We start from the raw sequence: 20140 nt of genomic DNA, 5'->3' as shown, positions 1-20140 counted from the left end.
GTTTGACACCCTTGATTTATTTGTATTATAATGGTATTTTAAACATGCCTTAACAATTCTTTTGCCGTATATTATCATATATATATTTCAGGGGTGAAATGCTACCATATCGGGTGAGTAGGTAGCGGAGATTGGTTCTGGTTCGCCGATCCGGTAGCAATCGCTGGCTGGCCACACCCCCGAACCACTCCATGGCCCACAGTCCAGCCTTTGCAAGCTGGACACCACAGTCCAGCCTTTGCAAGCTCGCCACCTGCTCGCCCTTCAGTCAGGGGCCGGGGCCCATTCCCCGAGGCCCCGGAGCCGCTGCCTGCCCCAACCGGGTCAGGGAATGCACCATTCCCTGACTCCGGCCTTTCCCCGGAGCCGCCACCCACTCTTCTTTTGCCCACTTGCTGCCTTCTTGCCGCCTGTTTCCCCTTCGCCTTTGGTCAGGGCCCAGGGATACCTCATTCCCCTGAGACCCCAGAGCCAACCCCTGCTCGCCGCCTGCCTCAACCGGGTCGGGGAATGCACCATTCCCCGGCACCAGCCTTGTCCCGGAGCTGCCACCCGCTCTTCCTTCACCACGCAGCGTATACTTACTTTCTTCCAGTGGCTGGCTGCCAGGAAAGGCAAGCGTCCAAAAGTTACTGGAGTTCCTCCTCTTGAATATGCCGCCACCATTGCTGCTTGTTCCATGCACCGACTGTGCAAGCGCACAATGTTTATTTCATTTATTTATCAGCGGCAGGTTGGGTGTGCGCTTGCGCAGGCGCATAGAACAAGGCGGCATATTCAAGGAGAGCAACTCCAGTAACTTTTGGACGCTTGCCTTTCCTGGCAGCCAGCCGCTGGAGGAAAGTAAGTATATGTCACGTGATGAAGGTAGAGCGGGCGGCGGCTCCGGGATAAGGCTGGTGTCGGGGAATGGTGCATGCCCCGACCCGGTTGAGAAGGCGGCGAGCAGGGGGCGACTCCAGGGCCTCAGGGAATGGGTCGTCCCTCGGCCCCGGCTCCTGACCAAAGGCGAAGGACGAGCGGGTGGTGAGTGGGCGGCAACTCCGGAGAAAGGCTGGAGTAGGGGAATGGTGCATTCCCAGACCCCATTGAGGCAGGTGGCGGCTCCGGGGCCTAGGTGAAAGGAGAACAGGTGGCGAGGGAAAGGGAAAAGGCAGAATAGAAATTAATTTTTTTCCCCTAATGGGTTCTGTGGACATGGCTTGATGGTGGGGGTTGTGACTGAGTGGGCATGGCTGTGAGTGACATTGAGTTGGCCACGCCCACTTAGTCACAGGACACACCCACCCACCAAGCAACACCCACAGAACAGGTAGCAAAAAATTTTAGATTTCCCCCCGATATATATATATATATATATATATACACACACACACACACACACTCATATATACTCATGTAGACTTTAAACAAGCTATTTCAGATGAATGGGCTCTATCAAAATAAGTAATCAGAATGGCATTACGACCCAAAATAAGAACGTGCAAGTGTAGAAACAAAAATAACTTTCCCAAATGCAACATTTACAAATGAAATATTGCTACCTTAATCTGCAAGACATCAAGTTGAACTGTCTCTCCTCTCAGTATGGACAATGTGGCATCCGTGATACACCTTAGGAGGAAAAAAAGAGAATAACATAGAAGTCAAGCAACAGTATATAGCCCTTAACACATACAGTAGTAAAATCCATCACCCATTAAAACATCTTTCATAGCAGAATTGGGAAAGTGTTAGGCCAGGGGTCTGCAAACTTGGCTCTTTTAAGACTTGTAGACTTCAACTCCCAGAGTTCTGGGAGTTGAAGTCCACAAGTCTTAAAAGAGCCAAGTTTGCAGACCGCTGTGTTAGGCTCAAAAGCTTGTTACTGATCAGTGTTGATGGCCTTGGGATCAAGTGAGTGTCAGCCTAGCCTGATATAATTAGGATCTTCTAACTATCTTCTAGTATCTCTTCTAGTATCTTCTAGAATGGCCTGATAAAACACACACAAGCAAACATACAATGCATTTTTTGGCCAAGTTCCAAATTTATAAAACTTTTAGTTATCTTCCAACACACTTTATATGTTTCACTTATTGCCTTAATGTTTTTTTCTAATTTTTCTTTTCTTTTCTTTATTTGTATTGTATAACTAATCTTACCCTTCGCCCTGAATTCTAATCATTAATCAGTTCCTTTTTTCCCCCCTTCCCTCATTACTTCCTCCAAATTAAACCCTTTAGTTTTCAATCAATCGTTTTTCTGATATTTAAGCCTGATTCTAAATCCTCCTATTCAAATATTTTTCCATTACTCCCTTTTCACCACAGAATATAGATTCAAATATTTTCCTTAAACAAACAAGAATGTTTAGCAAATAAATTAAGAGCATTCAGGCAGAACTTTTTTGAAAATGCAAACAAACCAGGAAGATGGCTAGCATACAAAATAAAAAGAGAAGGAGAAGAAAATAATAAAACATTTACAAGATGAAAAGGGGAAATTACATTATAGTAATGAAGAAAAGAAGATAATTCAAAAATATTATGAAAAACTATATTGTCAAGAGGAAATTTTGGAGGAAGAGATAACAAAATATTTAGAAAAATCAGATTTACCTAAAATAACTGAACAATACACGGGAATGTTAGAAACAAACAAATAAAGGTCTTGAAATTTAACTCCTACCATTATAAATAGGAACTGCAAGCTTTGTAGTTTTACAAGGCATTTTGGTGACCTTGAATACCTTTCAAGTATTCATTGTAGTTATCATTCTGGAATGCTTGAAAGGACTGAGGACTGGAGACTGCTTCTTTCTTGAGTCTAACTGGACTTAATGCACTATTGTTTCCCTAGGCATCTTCAATGACATCTTTTTTCCTGGAACTCAGAAAACCAAGGACAACCCCAGAATCAACACACAGGGAAGGCCATTCTACAGAGGAACTATTGAGTCTACCATACGCACCTCTATAACTGGTGGTGCAACAGGCTAATGCAGCCTATTATTAACAGCAACTGCTTGCAATATTGCAGGTTCAAGTCCCACCAGGCCCAAGGTTGACTCAGCCTTCCATCCTTTATAAGGTAGGTAAAATGAGGACCCAGATTATTGGGGGCAATAAGCTGACTTTGTATATAGTATACAAATGGATGAAGACTATTGCTTGACATAGTGTAAGCCGCCCTGAGTCTTCGGAGAAGGGCGGGATATAAATGCAAAAAAAAAAAACCTGTCCGGTTTGGTTCTGCAACCCAACAAGATGGACACAGACTTCAGAGGATAATTAGAACTGCAGAAAAAACAATGGCTACCAACCTGCCTTCCATTGAGGACCTGTATACTGCACGAGTCAAAAAGAGGGCTGTGAAAATATCTACAGATCCCACACATCCTGGACATAAACTGTTTCAGCTCCTATCCTCAAAACGATGCTATAGAGCACTGCACACCAGAACAACTAGACACAAGAACAGTTTTCCCCTCCGAACGCCATCACTCTGCTTAACAACTAATTCCCACAACACTGTCAAACTAGTTACTAAGTCTGCATTACTATTACTATTATCCTCTTTCTCCCAAAATAAGACATCCCCTGATAATAAGCCCAATCGGGCTTTTGAACGCATGGCAATAAGGCCAAGCGCTTATTTTAGGGTTCAAAAAAATATAATATTTTTGGGGAAACACTGTAGCCTTCTCATCATTCCTATCACCCATCTCCTTCCACCTATGACTGCATGACTGTAACTTTGTTGCTTGTATCCTTATGATTTATATTGATTGCTTCCTAGTATGATTTGATTGCTTATTTGTATCCTATGACTATCATTAAGTGTTGTACCTTATGATTCTTGATGAATGTATCTTGTCACAAATCCCTTGTGTGTCCAATCACACTTGGCCAATAAAGAATTCTATTCTATTCTATTCTATTCTATTCTATTCTATTCTATTCTATTCTATTCTATTCTATTCTATTCTATTCTATTCTATTCTATTCTATTCTATTCTATTCTGGAGCAATTCTATTAAGAGGCCTTGATGCCTCCATATTCTAAACATCAGTAGGCTCCAGACAGAAACACTCTCCAATTGCTGGGAAAACCATCAAACCCAAAACCTGGTGTGGACCCATTGAACTGCTCTTTTCCTCTAATGCTATGTGGGAATGACCTTGTGAGACAAGAGGAAGAGTCAAAACCAGACAATGGTCAGACAAGCAGCAGCTCAGTTCATAGAAAAACATGGATGTGGGAAATGTCTCAAAAGTTGTTCCTCCCTAGTTTTTTGGACAGTAAAGGTGGGGAGACATGTACTTTCAGACTTGCAAATTTATGTTAATATTGTATAGCATTACAATAAAATAGAGGTAGTGTATCTCGGTGTGCTTCTTGCTTGGACTACCTTGCAAGGCTGACATGTCTCCATGTTCATGGCAGCAGTCAATCCCATAGTCATCTAGAAGTGCTATGTATCCTTTTCTCCCACCACCGGACCATGACCCTATCAAAACGTAGTTACTCTGACATATAAACCGGGCTTAATGGTTTTCCTACAACCCCCAACACATTGGGCCTGTGATTATGGACAAGCCCATTGTTGCTCTGGTGGCTGCCTTGAAATCCTGAGCTTTCACACAATAACTCCAGGGGCAGCAGATTAAAATCACCCATCCTGTCAGCCTAGGTGCCTCAGCCATTAATCCAGAGGTGAGATTGAACAGTTAGGCAGGGATGTCACTGTGCAACTGAAAGGACTAGACAACACCAGCATCCCCAGCTTGTTCTAAAGCTTCCCAATCTAACATAAGATCATCACAGGTCCAGCTATCTATCAAGAACTGATAGAGAACTGATAGAGAAGTATCATTTTCCTACACTGACAGTAGAGGCTGCTGCAACTTATGAAAACCATGTGGATCTTTTTCAGACAGCTCCCTCCATCCTTTACTCACCTATGTCAATAACTCTTTATCCCTAATCAGGTCATGAACGACATTGGCCTTGTTACAAAAAGACGTGGCCTTCAATAGCATGAGCCGCAGTGGTGCAGTGGTTAGAGTGCAGTACTGCAAACTACTTCTGCTGATCACCAGCTGCCAGCAGTTTGGCAGTTCAAATCTCACCAGACTCAAGGTTGACTCAGCCTTCCATCCTTCCAAGGTGGATAAAATGAGGACCTAGATTGATGGGGGTAAGACGCTGACTCTGTAAAACCGCTTAGAGAGGGCTGTAAAGCACTGTGAAGCAGTATATAAGTCTAAGTGCTGTTGCTATTGCTATTAACTTGAGAGGGGCTTCAGCAAGATCACCAAGCTGGGATCAGAGAGATGGAAGGGGGGGTAGGATTGGTTTTGTAAAACATACCAAGCCAGAAGCAAATAAAACACATTACGTCTTAGTGTGATCTTCATAATAGATTTTAAGATGGAGATTTGTGTCTTCATTAAGGAATAGACAGGCGCTCTTTCAGAACAACAGATTTCATAATATTTCTAGAAAAGTAACAAAGTCCATATCATGCAAAACTCTTTTTAAAGGAAGATCGAAATACAAATAGATTAAAAGTGAAACCTGCTGTTTTAAAAGTAATGAAAAAGTAAATGGATTTTCCATTGATGTTACCATGAATTCATACTTACTGGACTTGGTTATCGTTCTTAGTATAAAGTGTATGACTTAAAGTGCTGGTCTTTCCAAGAGGAATGAATCCAATGGGAATTTTACTGAAAGCTGCCTGGAACAAGAACAAAACAAGTCCTATCAACAGAATTCAATTCACTTTTTCATGAAGCACAATTTTGCTTAATATCATCCCACTCCCTTCCACCTATTCTCCATGGAATGCAACAGGCAGGCACTTCTTGAGAGACTGTGTCAAAGAACGGCTCGGAATAATAGGTTATTTTGACAGCCCTCCAAGTGTCAACTGGTAATCAAGCAGGCTTTGGTAATCATTAGGCACATTGTTATGAACAGCTGGCACACATGCCCTAAACAACATATGATTCCATTAGGGAACCAGCTATCAATAAAGTGGAAGGTAGCATCTGGGGCATAGAGGAAACATTTAGGCCTTGTTGGTCTCCAAGCAAAGTAGAGACAAAAATAAACACTGTAATTCAAAGCATCTTTCCCAGTAAAAAGGAAGTTCAGCAGCAACCTGGCAATCAAGCTGGTTGAACATGAATATACAATTAACCAACTCTTTTTAAACACATAGATTTGCAAATTGATCTTTATCTCTGCCAACTGGATTAGAGGGAAAGAACAGAAGGGGACACAGAATGGATACAGGAGTGATTTGATTTAAAAAAAAAAAGGTGGGGGGAAATCACATGATGAATCACGGCTTAGAATTTGAAGTTTCAAATGCAGCCCTGATTTCCCTGGATATACAGGTAGCCCTGACAATTGAGCCCAACATTTATGTTGCTGAGTGAGAAATTGGTTAAGTGAGTTTTGCCCCATTTTACGACTTTTCTTGCCACGTTGGTTAAGTGGATCCCTGCAGTTGTTACGTCAGTAACACGGTTGTTAAGTGAATATGGCTTCCCCATTGTCTTTGCTTGTCAGAAGGTTGCAAAAGGGGATCATATGACTCTGGGACACTACAACCAGGGGTGGGCTTCAGATCCTTTAGCAACGGGATCGCTGCCCGTTGCTGGGTGGGTGTGGCCATGGTGGGCGTGGCCATGGTGGGCGTGGCCCAGTCGGCTGCCTGCACCACGGCAGGGACGGGGGCATTTTTCACCCTCTCCAGGCTCCGGAGGCTTTCCTTGAGCCTCCAGGAGGGCAAAAACTGCTTCCCCAGAACTTCTGGGAGTTTTTTGCACTCCCCAGGCTCTGGAGACTTTCCTCGAGCTCTGGGAGGGCGAAAACAGCTTCCTCCAGGGTCCACAGGCCCTCCGGAGGCCAGAAACAGGCCTGTTTCTGGACTTCCACAACTCCGGTAGGCCCAGGTTTTGCCCTACCAGACCCTCTGCGTGGCCCCTGCACTTATCTGGAATGATGAACAGGCTACGTATAGAGACTCCTAGGAGGGGCAGGGCAGGTCGGGCGTGGCCAGCCAGGGGTGGCATTTGGGGGTTCGCTGAACCCTGGAGATCTTTGGCTAGAGGATCACCCGAACCCTGCTGAACCCCCAGGAGCCCACCCCTGACTACCACCGTCATAAATATGAGTCAGTTGTCAAGCATCTACATTTTAATCATGTGACTGTGAGATGCTGCAACTAAGATCCTTTTTTCAATGCTGTTGTAATTTCGAACAGTCACTAAACAAACTGTTGTAAATCAAGGACTAGGTTGTGGCTCCAGCCGCCCCCCCCCCCGGGCCTGGCCCCCTGCCAGAGAGTGACTCAGAGAGTGAGGGGGAAGGGCCGTCAGGGCTCCCTTTTGCAGGGCTGGCTTCCCTGGCTCAGCTCCAGGAGCCAGAGGCAGGTCAAGTGGAAGAGGTGACGAGGCCTCTGTCTCCTGTATCTCCCCCCACCCAGGAAACGCTTCCAGACCCAGCTGAGGACAATCAGTCCTGGTTAGATCCTAGGTTTCGTAGACAAGAGAGGCGGGAAAAACAGAAGCAGGGGTGGGGCAGGCCTAGAAAGTGCTGAGTCACGGAGCCACACCCCACAGGGTATAAAAGCAGGAGGGGCTGCTATACTGCTTCGTGACGAACAAATCAAACTGCTTAGAGAGAACTTGAGCTGAAGTGCTGTTTATTCCTGACTTTCTGGTTGACACGCCAGCATCAAGAAAGATAACAGAAAAATCTTGGCAGACGCTCACTGGGTTGCTGCCAGAGCTGATAGCTGCCGTGGACTCAATGGCCGGCTAATTGAGTTATTTCTCGTGCCTCCTGGACTGCGGTGGGGGGACAGAACAGACTATCTGTATTGGCTGCCATAAATTGTTGGCTAGAAATCGCACTCGGTAAGACCCTACAGCAGGAATTTCAACTGAGCATGTCCAAGATGGCGCCGCCCTGCTGATCGGGGGAGCGGCAGTGGGCCTTTTCGGGCCCTGTCCGGTTCTGGGGGGGCCTTGGTGACATCTTGGGCCCCCGGACCTGATGGAGGAGCATCCAGTCACCCGGAGGAGGGGTGACTTGGCGCAGGACGACTCCGGGGGGCGTTGGGAGGAGCCCCGGAGCGTCCTGCTGCAGCGGTGGTCATGGCGGCTGGCCGGGCGGCTTGCCGGCTTGCCGGGCGGCCGCGGCTTGCCGCCGGCCTTTTTCGGCGGTCTGGCGGCGGCGGCGGCGGCAGCGACGGCGACGGGGGGTCTCTGATGTTCAGGCCCCCCTTGGACCCCGCCCGTGGGAGGAAGCAGTGGCGGCCCTGGCAGCTAGCCGGGCGGCTTGCTGGGCGGCCTGCGGCTTGCCGGGCTGCCGCCGGCCCTTTTTGGCATTCTGGCGGCGGCGGCGGCGGCGGCGGGGGCCTTTGACATCTTGGGCCCCCTTAGATCCCCCGCCCTGATGGAGGAGGCTTCAGTCGTGGAGGAAGATGGATGACGGGCGACTTCAGGGGCGAGGGGAGGAGCCCCGGAGCCCCGGAGGAGGAGTTGTGCCCAGTGGAGATCTGGAGGGCCTACCGGGCCCCCGTCGGCCTTTGTTGGTTTTCTGGCGGCGGTGGCGGCCTGGCTTTTTCGTCTGGCGCTGGCGTCGGTGGAGTGACTGGCGTCCCTTCCTAGTTGGGGGGGGATGTCGGTGGCCTCATCTTGGCGATGGGACGCTTTGGTGACGACGGCCGGGCGGAGGTGGCCGGTGGCGGCGGCCTACCTCGGCGCTTCAAGGTGGCATACGGCCTGTTTAACATCTCTACCATCGGTCCGCCCCCCCCCCTCTCCTTCTTCCTTAGTCCACCCATGACTATTTATAGGTGGGTGGCGAACTGACTGAATGAATGGTTTTGTTTTCTACCCCACGAGGATCACTATTGACTGCTTCCCATCAGGACTGACTGACAGACCGGTTGTGGTCACTGTATCATCTGTTACCATCTTGACCGGCCCAGGATGGGCCTCCTGCCGGACTTTCTTGGTGATGCGAACGTTTACGGCGGCTGACCTTCTTGCCCTGCGAGACGCCCCTCTCTTGCGGGTTTGGCCCTCCATACTATCGAGGGCCCACCTTGAGGACGGGCTTTGGAGCCCCGAGAGGTGGCATGCTAAAAATAGGAGGCTTAGGGGCTTTTTAATTAGTTGTTTTAAGAAATTTTTTAAGGGAGTTTTAATGGGGATTTTAAGGGTTGGGAGGGGAGGGATTCAACGGGTAGGGGAGAGAACCCGTCGGGAGGGGGTGGGAGGGTTAGGGCGGGTATTGGGAGTAGCCCGCCGGGTGGGGAGCCAGTCCTTGCGCTCGTGGCGGTTCAGTAATGGGTTCGGAGGTTATAGGGGGGGATTACGTTCCTTTTGGTGAGGGTGGTTCCATTTGCACGGTAAGTGGGAGGGGCAGATATGGCGGAAGGGGGGGACCGCATCGTTCTGGGGGGGCGCGCGCTCGATGTCTGCAGGCGATCGCGCGCCCCGATCCCCCTCCCTTCTCCCGTTCCCCGGATGGTCAAGACCCTCAGAGCCTGGGCCTTCGTCTGGTGTTATGCAACGCACGGTCCGTGGCCAATAAGGCCCCCCTAATACATGATCAGATTCAGGGGGGTGCCGCGGATATTATAGGCGTTACGGAGACCTGGTTGGGCACTGAAGGGGGCGTGCCCCTGGTCGAGATGTGCCCACCGGGTTTCCGTGCATTCCATCAGCCGAGGGCCCAGGGTAGGGGTGGCGGGGTGGCGGTTGTTATTAAAGAGAGTCTAGAGCCGAGGGAGACCACTGTACCTCAGATTGCCGGGTGTGAATCCCTCTTTGTGAGGTGGGGTCATAGGTGTCAGATGGGCTTGCTGGTCACGTACCTGGCTCCTTGCTGCGTGACAGCCGCCCTGCCCGAGCTCCTGGAGGTGCTGGCTGGGGTGGCAGTTGAGACCCCCAGACTTTTAGTCATGGGGGACTTTAACTTGCCATCTTCCGGCTCGTCATCGACGGCAGCTCGGGAGTTCATGGCTTCCATGACGGCCTTGGACCTGACCCAAGTAGTTGATGGCCCTACTCACATTGGGGGTGGCACTCTGGACCTGATTTTTGTCTCTGGTCAGTGGTTGAGAGATCTGGACTTAAAGGAAATAGTCATTGAACCTTTGTCATGGTCAGATCACTCTCTTCTTCGCCTGGACTTTCTGACCGCCATTCACCACCGCAGGGAGACGGAGCCGATACGTTGGTTCCGTCCCAGGCGCCTGATGGACCCGGATGGGTTCCGGACGGAGCTTGGGCCATTTCCTGAGGGTCTGGCCCACGGCTCGGTTGAGGAACTTGTTGCGGCCTGGGAACGGGCCGCGGCGGGGGCCTTAGACCGTGTCGTGCCTTTGCGGCCTCTGACCCGGCGCAGGTCCCAACCGGCTCCTTGGTTCTCCGAGGAGCTGAGGGGGATGAAGCGCCGGAGAAGACGCCTAGAGAGTTCCTGGAGGTCTAGCCGTTTGGAGGCTGATCGGACACTAGTGAAGTCCTATAATAGGACTTACCTAGTGGCATTGAGAAGCGGCGTAGCTCGCCTCCTCCCTCATTGCATCGGCAGATAACCGCCCAGCCGCCCTGTTTGGGTGACTCGCTCCCTCCTACACCAGGGGCGGGATGACCCGTTGCAGGGGCGTGCTGAGGAGTTTAACGGTTATCTATACGATAAAATCGTTCAGCCGGGATGGTCTGGACCAAGATTGCGGTGACGGGTGAGATGTTCGAGGGTGGTCTTGGCGATATTGTCTGGGATGAGTTTGACCCTGTGGCTCCGAGGACATGGACAGGTTGTTGGGTAGGCTGAATGCCACCACGTGTTTACTGGACCCGTGCCTCCTGGCTGGTGCTGGCCACTCGGGAGGTGACACGAGGCTGGCTCCAGGCGATTACGATCGCTTCTTTGGTGGGCGTCTTCCGGCCGCCTTGAAAGAGGCGGTGGTGAGGCCCTCCTTAAGAAGCCTTCCCTGGACCCGGCTGTTTTAGGTAATTATCGTCCGGTCTCCAACCCGCCGCGGCGAAGGTTGTAGAAATATGGTGGCATATCAGTTTCCTTACACCTGGATGAAACTGTCTATCTAGACCCGTTCAGTCCGGTTTCCGGCCCGGTTACAGCACGGAGGCGGCTTTGGTCGCGTTGGTGGATGATCTCTGGAGGGCCAGGGATAGGGGTTGTTCCTCTGCCCTGGTCCTATTAGACCTCTCAGCGGCTTTCGATACCATCGACCATGGTATCCTGCTGCGCGGTTGGAGGATTGGGAGTGGGAGGCACCGTTTATCGGTGGTTCTCCTCCTATCTCTCTGACCGGTCGCAGTCGGTGTTGACAGGGGGGCAGAGGTCGGCCCCGAGGCGCCTCACTTGTGGGGTGCCGCAGGGGTCGATCCTCTCGCCTACTGTTTAACATCTACATGAAGCCGCTGGGTGAGATCATCAGTGGTTTCGTGTGAAGTACCAGCTGTATGCGGATGACACCCAGCTGTACTTTTCTACACCGGACCACCCCAACGAAGCTATCGAAGTGCTGTCCCGGTGTCTGGAGGCCGTACGGGTCTGGATGGGGAGAAACAGGCTCAAGCTCAATCCCGCCAAGACAGAGTGGCTGTGGGTGCCGGCATCCCGGTACAGTCAGCTAAATCCCCAGCTGACCATCGGTGGCGTGTCAGGGGCCCCGATGGAGAGGTTCGCAACAGGCGTCCTCCTGGATGAACGGCTGTCTCTAGAAGATCATTTGACGGCCGTCTCCAGGAGAGCGTTTTACCAGGTTCGCCTGGTACGCCAGTTGCGCCCCTTTCTGGACCGGGATGCCCTATGCACGGTCACCCACGCACTCGTGACGTCTCGCCTGGATTACTGCAATGCTCTCTACATGGGGCTCCCCTTGAAGGGCATCCGGAGGCTACAGTTAGTCCAGAATGCGGCTGCGCGGGTGATAGACGGAGCCCCTCGTGGCTCCCGCATGACACCCATCCTGCGCAGACTGCACTGGCTACCTGTGGCCTTCCGGGTGCGCTTCAAGGTTCTGGTGACCACCTTTAAAGCGCTCCATGGCATTGGGCCGGGTTATTTACGGGACCGCCTACTGCTACCGAATACCTCTCACCGACCCGTGCGCTCTCATAGAGAGGGTCTCCTCAGGGTGCCGTCAGCGAGGCAATGTCGTCTGGCGACGCCCAGGGGAAGGGCCTTCTCTGTGGGGGCTCCCACCCTCTGGAACGAACTACCCCCCGGACTTCGTCAGCTTTCGGACCTCCGGACCTTCCGCCGCGGGCTTAAAACATACCTATTTAATTGTGCAGGACTGAGCTAGATTTTAAATTTATGGGTTTTAATTGGGTTCTGTTTTTATATTTTAATAACGGGCTTTAGAATAAGTTTTTTAATTGTTTTTATATTGTATTTGTGTTATGTATTTTTAAGTGCCTGTAAACCGCCCTGAGTCCTTCGGGAGATAGGGCGGTATATAAATATGATTAATAAATAAATAAAAAAATAAAAAGTAAAAGCCATAGTAATGGAGCACACACAAGCATCCTTATAGTATCATAAGCTGTGCTCTTTGAAGAATTGTAGCAAATCAAGTTTAATGACCATGTAACCACAGTATCCTGGATCTCTGCAGATTACTGCAGCTTGCAGCACCATTTCTCAAAAATCTAATTTATTTCATTATGGTTTTCCATCATTCCTGCCTACATACTTTTTATTATTAAATTCTCTACTGCAGTCCCCTTCCTCAATTGATTTTCTTCTCCTACCTCACAACAAGGAAGTCTGCGTTTCTTGTCTTTCTGACCTGGGAGTTAATTGGACAGGATGTTACCTGGGACAAAGGCTTGCATTTCCAGAATACTATTGCACAGAATAATTTTGGGCTACAGGAAATAAAACTGTGACACTTTTATTATACAAGGTAAAGTTAAAAAAACGAGTGAGCATTTATGAGAAATACTTCAGTGCCACTCCACTAAACATAAAAGGAATAGGTGGAGGAAGTTCTTAAGCAGTGGCGATGTATAATCAAGTATCTTAACAGAAATAGGAGAAAGGGCAAGATACGTTTTCCTAGTGGCTGGGAGAAGATAGCACGAAGAATATGTATCTCCTCTACCATATATCTTCAAGAACATTTAAGCACCAAACAAAATTAGATTGTGCTGAAATTAAGTTTGCCCTAGAAAAATATACCTTACCTCATCTGCTCTTCGGAGGAGCCCAGTTATAACCTGAAAAGAAAGAAAGAAAGAAAAAGAAAGAAAGAAAGAAAGAAAGAAAGAAAGAAAGAAAGAAAGAAAGAAAGAAAAAAGGAAGGAAGGAAGGAGGGAGGGAGGGAGGGAGGGAGAAATACTTCTTTTAAACACAAATATGCACACACAGATATCTAAACATGTCTTGTATACTGAGCCTATAGGTTGAGATAATCTGCAGATTTAGTGAACAGATAATCTCTTCTAGTTGATAACTCAAAAGTTTACAATAACCTAAAGCTTCCATATATTAAGATTTTAATTTATAATCAAAAGTTTTCAATATAGATTAGGTGCTGGAGAAAAGGTGGGTAGAAAAATTCTTACAGTACCTCTTGCACTGTTCCATCTCCTCCTGCAATGATGATCATATCAGTGTTTTCCATCAGTTCCAACAACTTCTTTGCTTGCCCTTCATAATCTGTCTGAGTTGCAAGGAAGGTCACAGAAACACATTGCATTTGACACTCTCCTGCTTCAAATGAAAAGCCACGCAACATAATCTTCATATAACCTTCACAATACTAGCTCAGCACAGCTTCAAATTGCAAGTTTTCCCTTCCTTTCATTTTTAACAACCTCATCACCAAACTCAAACCTTCCGAATGAATATATTCTGAAGAGGCAAAATACCATTCTTAAAACCAATCTAAAATACTTTGTAGCAGTTTTGAGTTTTTTTTAATTCTGCTTCTTAAAGCAGAATTACCAGCTCTTCTGCCTGCGTGCTGGGATAAATAGCTGATACTCCAAAATACTATATTATATCCAGGGGTGGGCTGCTGGGGGGTTTGCAGGGGTTCGGGAGAACCTCCAGCTAAGATTCTGTGCAGTTCGGAGAACCCCAAAATCCCACTCCTGGCTAGCCCCACCCACCTTGCCCGCCTGGTTGGCCCTGCCCATCCCTCCCAGCCCGTTTTAGAGGCAGGTTAAGTGCAGGGTGCGCGTGGAGGCTTGGGGAGGGGGAAAAATGGGCCTACCAGAAATTTGGGAAGACCAGAAACAGGCCCATTTCTGGCCTCCAGAGGGCCTCCGGAGCCTGGGGAGGCTGTTTTCACCTTCCCAGAAGCTTGAGGAAAGCCTCCGGAGCCTGGGAAGGGAAAAAACACCCCCCATTGTAGTGCAGGAGGCTGACTAGGTCATGCCCACCATGGACACACCCACCCAGCAACCGGGCAGAGAATCTCTTGCAAAAAATTTTTGAAGCTGACCCCTGATTATATCTGTCCTTCAGATACTTTAATTGATAATTAAAGATGTAGCTTTTTCCTTAAAAAAATATATGGTTTATTTTATTTTATTTTATTTTATTTTATTTTTAAAAATAGCAATTATCTTCTTTTTATTTTCTTTTTTTCCTTTTGGAAAAACTGAGTTGTGGCTAAAATATACCAAAAGAAGGACTTTTTTTTTTTTTTGCCAGAAAGAGACACTGCAAAACTCTTTTTTACCTTCACCACAGTTACATCCAGACCAGATAAGTGGAGAATTGGGGCTGCATTCTTTTCAAAAAGAGTTCTGGCTTTGCTAGAAAAGAAAAAGTGCAGACAATTTATGAGATTTTTGTTCAAATCAGTTGTGTTAAAACAGAAAGGTCAAATTCTTAATAATAATAATAAAAACAAGGCATGCAATATGACCCTAACAAAATCTAGCAGCCAAGGAAACCAAACCGAAGCCATCATCTAAGGGAACCAGACTTGTTTTATTAGTTAAACCCAGTGGCTATTTGACATTTCTCTTTATATGTCAAATGAGACATCCGTCTATAGCTTCTAAAATGCCTGTAATTCACATTTCTCATCAATAAAAACAAATATGTGGGAAAGGAGATTAAGGAAGAAATATATCAGGCAATGATGACATCAAACAATAGATATATACTTTATTAATTAAATTATGCTTTTATCCTATCCTAAGAATATCTCAGAGAATCACTTTTGCGTAGTCGTTAAGGCATTAGGCTTGAAACTGGGAGGTTGTGAGCACTGTTTTGATATAAACCTCATATTTCTTTATTGTACTTGCCCTGTTTCAAAGGATGACTATGAAATCCAGTAGTATAGCCTGTCATGCAGATAAATTAAAAAAATGAAAAACTTCTGCTGGTACAGAAACATTGGGACAAAGCCAGTGGTGGGACTCAATTTTTTTACGACTGGTTCTGTGGGCGTGGCTTGGTGGGTGTGGCTTGGTGGAGGTAATGTGACTGAGTGGCCAAGTCAACATCACCCCACCAAGCCACGCCCACAGAACTGGCAGAAAAGGCAACTCTTGCAGCCTTTCCCTTTATAGTCCCCCCTCCTCCCTGTGTCGAAGTACCCCCACCAAGGTGAGCGAGGCAGAGGGCGAGCAGGTGGCATGCTGGTGGAGGCCCTGGGGAAGGCGCATTCCCCAACCTGGCCAAGATAAACGGCAAGTGGGCGGCAACTCCAGGGCCTCAGGAAATGGCCTGTCCCTGGGCCCCGAGTCCAACTCAAGGCGAAGGGCAAGCGGGTGACATGCTTACCCTTGGTGAGCAGACCAGGCGAGGCGTGGAGGCGAGACAATTAGCTGGGCCGGATGGCAAAGGCAACATATATAGAGCAGGGTGGGGTGGGGTGGGCGAGCAGTGGCCAGGCGCGGGGCCAGCCAGAGGTAGTATTTGCCGGTTCGGTGAACCAATTAAAATTTCCACTACTGGTTTGCCTGAACCTGTCCAAACTGGCTGAATACCAGACTGAATCTGGACAAAGATCAGTATCTTGGATACTGACTGAGAGGTCTATGGTACTTTCCCATGCAGGAAGCCATTATCTTCATATTTTGCATAACTTAGGGTATCATTCCTTATTAAAGGGAAGATCTTTAATACTTTTTCAGACTTTCTGGGAGAGATCTCAGGTTTCTCTGTATAAAGCTACAGAACCTACAATAAAAGTGACACTATAATCACTTACTGGGTTACACGTATTTGCTGGGTTGATTGGTTTTGAGAAGTAAACTAACTCATTGTAGAACACCAGCATCCGATCTTTTTTATGAGCAGGAAGGCGAGGGAACCAGGAAACTATATTTTCCCAAAGGAAACATTAATAGCTACTAGACAAAATTGATGGAGAGGCATTGTCACAGCCAACTGAATCTCCAGGGCAGAAAAGTAGACTACAAAAGAGGAATGGAAGATGCTGAAGGAGAAGAAAAAAGAGGGGAAGAGAAATTCAGCTACTTCTGATTCCCAACGGTGCAAATGCTTGCAGCAAGTGAAAAGGAAGCGAACCTATGCTTGTGTGTAATGGGATGGGATTCCGGCTGAAGACTCAGTTAGAAATTATTCCGATGTGGTTTCTGCACAGATGCAATACCTTTACATGTGATTCCCAGAGATTGTGATGAACAATCATTGTTATGTGTTTATTATGCTTTAAGTTAATGAACTGAATTGTGTTGGGCAAGAGTAGGAAATGCAAGGCTAAATAAAGCTAACAGAAGAGAAAAAAAAACTAAAGGAAAAAAATTAGCCACAACTTTGGAAAGTTGTAGACTTGTTAGATAAGAAAGTATATTCAAGAAGTACCGTCATGTCAGCAAAAAAGTATCCAAGGTACCACAAACCTCCATGTAATGAATGTGTGGATTGATTCTCAGAACACTTATGATCTGAAAGAGAATTAAGTTGGTAGGATGCATGCGGACAGCTCATGAATAGAGAATCAACCAGGAAGACAGCAACCTAAGTGTCTGCAATACAACAAATTCATGGAATACTTATAATCAAGAGAGACAAAGGCTTTCTGGGCAGTTTTTGAAAGCTGGGAAACAACAACTGAAAAATACAGGAAAGAAGACTTGAATATAACATTATTTTACTGGGGTGTTCCTTATGGTGAGTCACTCATTCAGCTGCTAAGAGACTATATTATCTTTCTTCAAACTCACTTGCATAGAAATAGCCACTTTATATGACCGAGAGATTCTCAGGTTTAGGGATAAAAATGCTTTGGAGCGATTGCATTTGCATAATTTATTTTTATTATTCTGGTACTGCATTTACATAATCTATTTTTGATTCTTCTGCTATTGCATTTACATGATTTATTTTTCGTTATCCCGTTGCAGCAAAAAACCCCAACTTATATAGTTTCCAAGAATATTATTCCATTCAGAGCCCTAAATGAATGTTAAGACAATGGCAGTTTGTTTAGAAATGGTTTAATTATAAGGTGGGGGGGGGGGGAAGGAAAAAAATATCCAGGAGGCGCTGTAGTGAAAACCTATTAATAAACCAGACATATTTTGACTTCAGAAATATTTTTCAATCAACCTATTTACTTTTAAATCCTTTTATATCTTTTCCAATGATCATCTTGACGACAACATGGATTATATGGGTGTTTAATTTTATACAAAGCCAATAAAGTAAAATCGATAACCTGTTGATCAAAGATTACAGATAGCCATGTATTACTAGCTGCTAGATCGCAGAGCTCCCAGAATGCCTTTGGGCCAATCGCTATCTCTCAACCTAACTCATTTCATAGAGCAGGGGTGTCAAACTGGCGGCCCGCGGGCTCAATGTGTCATGCGCAGGCCACACCTACCCCAGCTCCGCAAAGGGGAAAAACATCACGAAATATCATGTGATACAGCGAGTTTGACCCCCATGCCATACAGCTATTGTTGTGGGGATGAAATTAGCATAGACACCCGAACTACCTTGTAGTTTCCGAGAAAAGTAGGAATATTAAGGTAATCAGTCAATCAACCTTTTTTTTTTTTACACATGAAGGAAAACAAAGAAAACTGGCAAAATGTAGAACAAAAACAGAAACCTGAGCAATGATGGTCAAGGAAATATGAGTCCAGAGTAAAAAGCTGTTTTGTCTGAGTTTGCGCAACCCCAGAATATGGTAAGTATGGTTTTGAATCCTGTGCCTGGCTATGTTGCTTCAAATTATATTTGGGTTTACACGACAAAGGAATAATTCTGTAAAATGCAGTGAATGGTTTCCCCTCGGTAATCACAAATAAAAATCACAATATTCTAAAAGCTAGGAAATCAGGAGAGCTACCCAACCCCTATCAATTCAATTGCTATGAAGGAGCTCTTTGCATACATACCCGTGTTTCCCCTAAAAGAAGACCCTGTCTTATATTTTTTTGAACCCCAAAATAAGCGCTTGGCCTTATTTTCGGGCAGGTCTTATTATTTTGGGGGCACGTGGATCAAGATGGTGATCCTCTTGCCATCTTACCTGATTTCTAGCTCTGTCTCCCTAATCCTAACCAGAGGAAATGGCAGGTACCGGCTGCGCATGCATTTAAATATTTTCGGGAGGGCTTATTTTCGGGGAGGGCTTATTTTAGCTCATGCGCTCAAAAGTGGGATTGGGCTTATTATCAGAGGATGTCTTATTTTCAGGGAAACAGAGTACAAGATTTAGAAATCTTCTATAGGTAATCCTTGGTGAACAATGGGCCTGGAATTTCCATCTCTAAAGCAAGTGCAATGTCATGTGACCATATTGCTTAGCAAAAGGAAATCCCAGCCATCCCCATTGTGCCATTAAGCAATTATTGGGGTCATTAAGTGAGGACCCGCTAACCCTGCTGGCCTCCCAACAAGCGAAGTCAGTGGGGAAGCTGACAAGATGTTGTGAGTCCCTGGTGCAAGCAAGCTGATGAGTGGGCAAGTGGCTGTTGTAGCAGAACATGACTGCAGCTGGGCCAGAGATGACTGCTGCCAGGGATGGGAGGGTGTGCAAGCAGCGACTATGGTACAGCTGGGCCAAGGGTGACTCCTTTTTCAAATTACTTCTTAGGTAAATTGGGGTTTCTTCCCCACCCAAACAAAATATGTGAGAAATCTAACAGGGAAAAAAAGTGCAACATTTCCAGCAGCGTAGTAAAATAATTACAATCCCACTTACTAAGGAAGAACAATCAGTTTTTGCACAAGGGGCTCTTTGGAAGTAGCCTAAGAAAAGGGACTGAATATTTGTAGTCCCTTTTGTATGGAATGATATTCGGAATAAGATTACATTTGCAAATGACATGTTATATTTATCTCTTAGTTATCCAAAGATCCTAACTAATTATCCTGCAAGTAGCATAACGAATCAGCTTCTGAAGTTGTCTACATACACTTTTTGTGTCATGCAAAATAAAAAAAAAGACTCTGGAAGAAGCCAAGTTGGCTTGGATTACATGATATAGGAAGCCTGACTAAGTAAGTCATAGGCCCGTGATGGCGAACCTATGCCAGAAGTGGTATGCAGAGCCATCTCTCCGGGCATGTGAGCTGTTGCCCTTTGCTGTTCTGGGTTCTAGCTCGCCGGCTAGCTGGTGTTTACATTCACTTCTGGTTTCCAGCACGCACATGCCCATCAGCCACCTGGTCTTCCAGTTTCTGGACGAAGAGCAGCTGTCTGGTGCGCATGCATGCGCCAGAAACTGGAAGATCATCTTCCCGGCGTGTGCATGCATACCAGGCAGCTGGTCTTCACGTGCATGCACACCAGACGGCTGGCCTTCGTGCACATGTGCATCAGCCAACTGGCCTTCGCGTGCACATGCGTGCCAGAAACTGCAAAACAGATGGCCAGTGCACAGGCGCATGTCAGAAACCAGAAGAGCAGCCACCCGGCGCGTGCATGCGCACCAGGCGACTGCTCTTCCGGTTTCTGGCATGCATGAACCCACGCATGTACGCACACACTCCTGTTTCATCACTCAGTGCCGAAAAGGTTCACCAACACTGTCATAGGCAATTCTTTTGCCATTCTCACTCATGACCAGAGTCAGAAGGTAGAACATAGAATAATGGAGTCAGAAAGGATCTTGGAACTCTTCTAGTGTCTAACTCCCTGCTCAAG

General features: G+C 46.9%; 1 protein-coding gene across 4 annotated transcripts in view; it reads right to left on the bottom strand.

Annotated features, from left to right (window-relative positions):
- AGK (acylglycerol kinase) overlaps window positions 1-20140 on the bottom strand; it is a 59702-nt gene that overhangs the window by 26340 nt on the left and 13222 nt on the right. For all 4 annotated transcript variants that reach the window (XM_058189856.1, XM_058189857.1, XM_058189854.1 and 1 more), the window contains 5 exons: window positions 14738-14813; window positions 13619-13711; window positions 13233-13265; window positions 5631-5725; window positions 1545-1614 (listed from right to left, as the gene is read on the bottom strand). In XM_058189856.1, coding sequence (XP_058045839.1) covers window positions 1545-1614; window positions 5631-5725; window positions 13233-13265; window positions 13619-13711; window positions 14738-14813 — 367 coding nt within the window. The remainder of the gene's footprint in view (window positions 1-1544; window positions 1615-5630; window positions 5726-13232; window positions 13266-13618; window positions 13712-14737; window positions 14814-20140) is intronic.

Source organism: Ahaetulla prasina, chromosome 7 (genome assembly GCF_028640845.1).
Source record: "Ahaetulla prasina isolate Xishuangbanna chromosome 7, ASM2864084v1, whole genome shotgun sequence".
NCBI classification, from domain to species: domain Eukaryota; kingdom Metazoa; phylum Chordata; class Lepidosauria; order Squamata; family Colubridae; genus Ahaetulla; species Ahaetulla prasina.
This window is presented reverse-complemented; position numbering and strand designations above follow the sequence as displayed.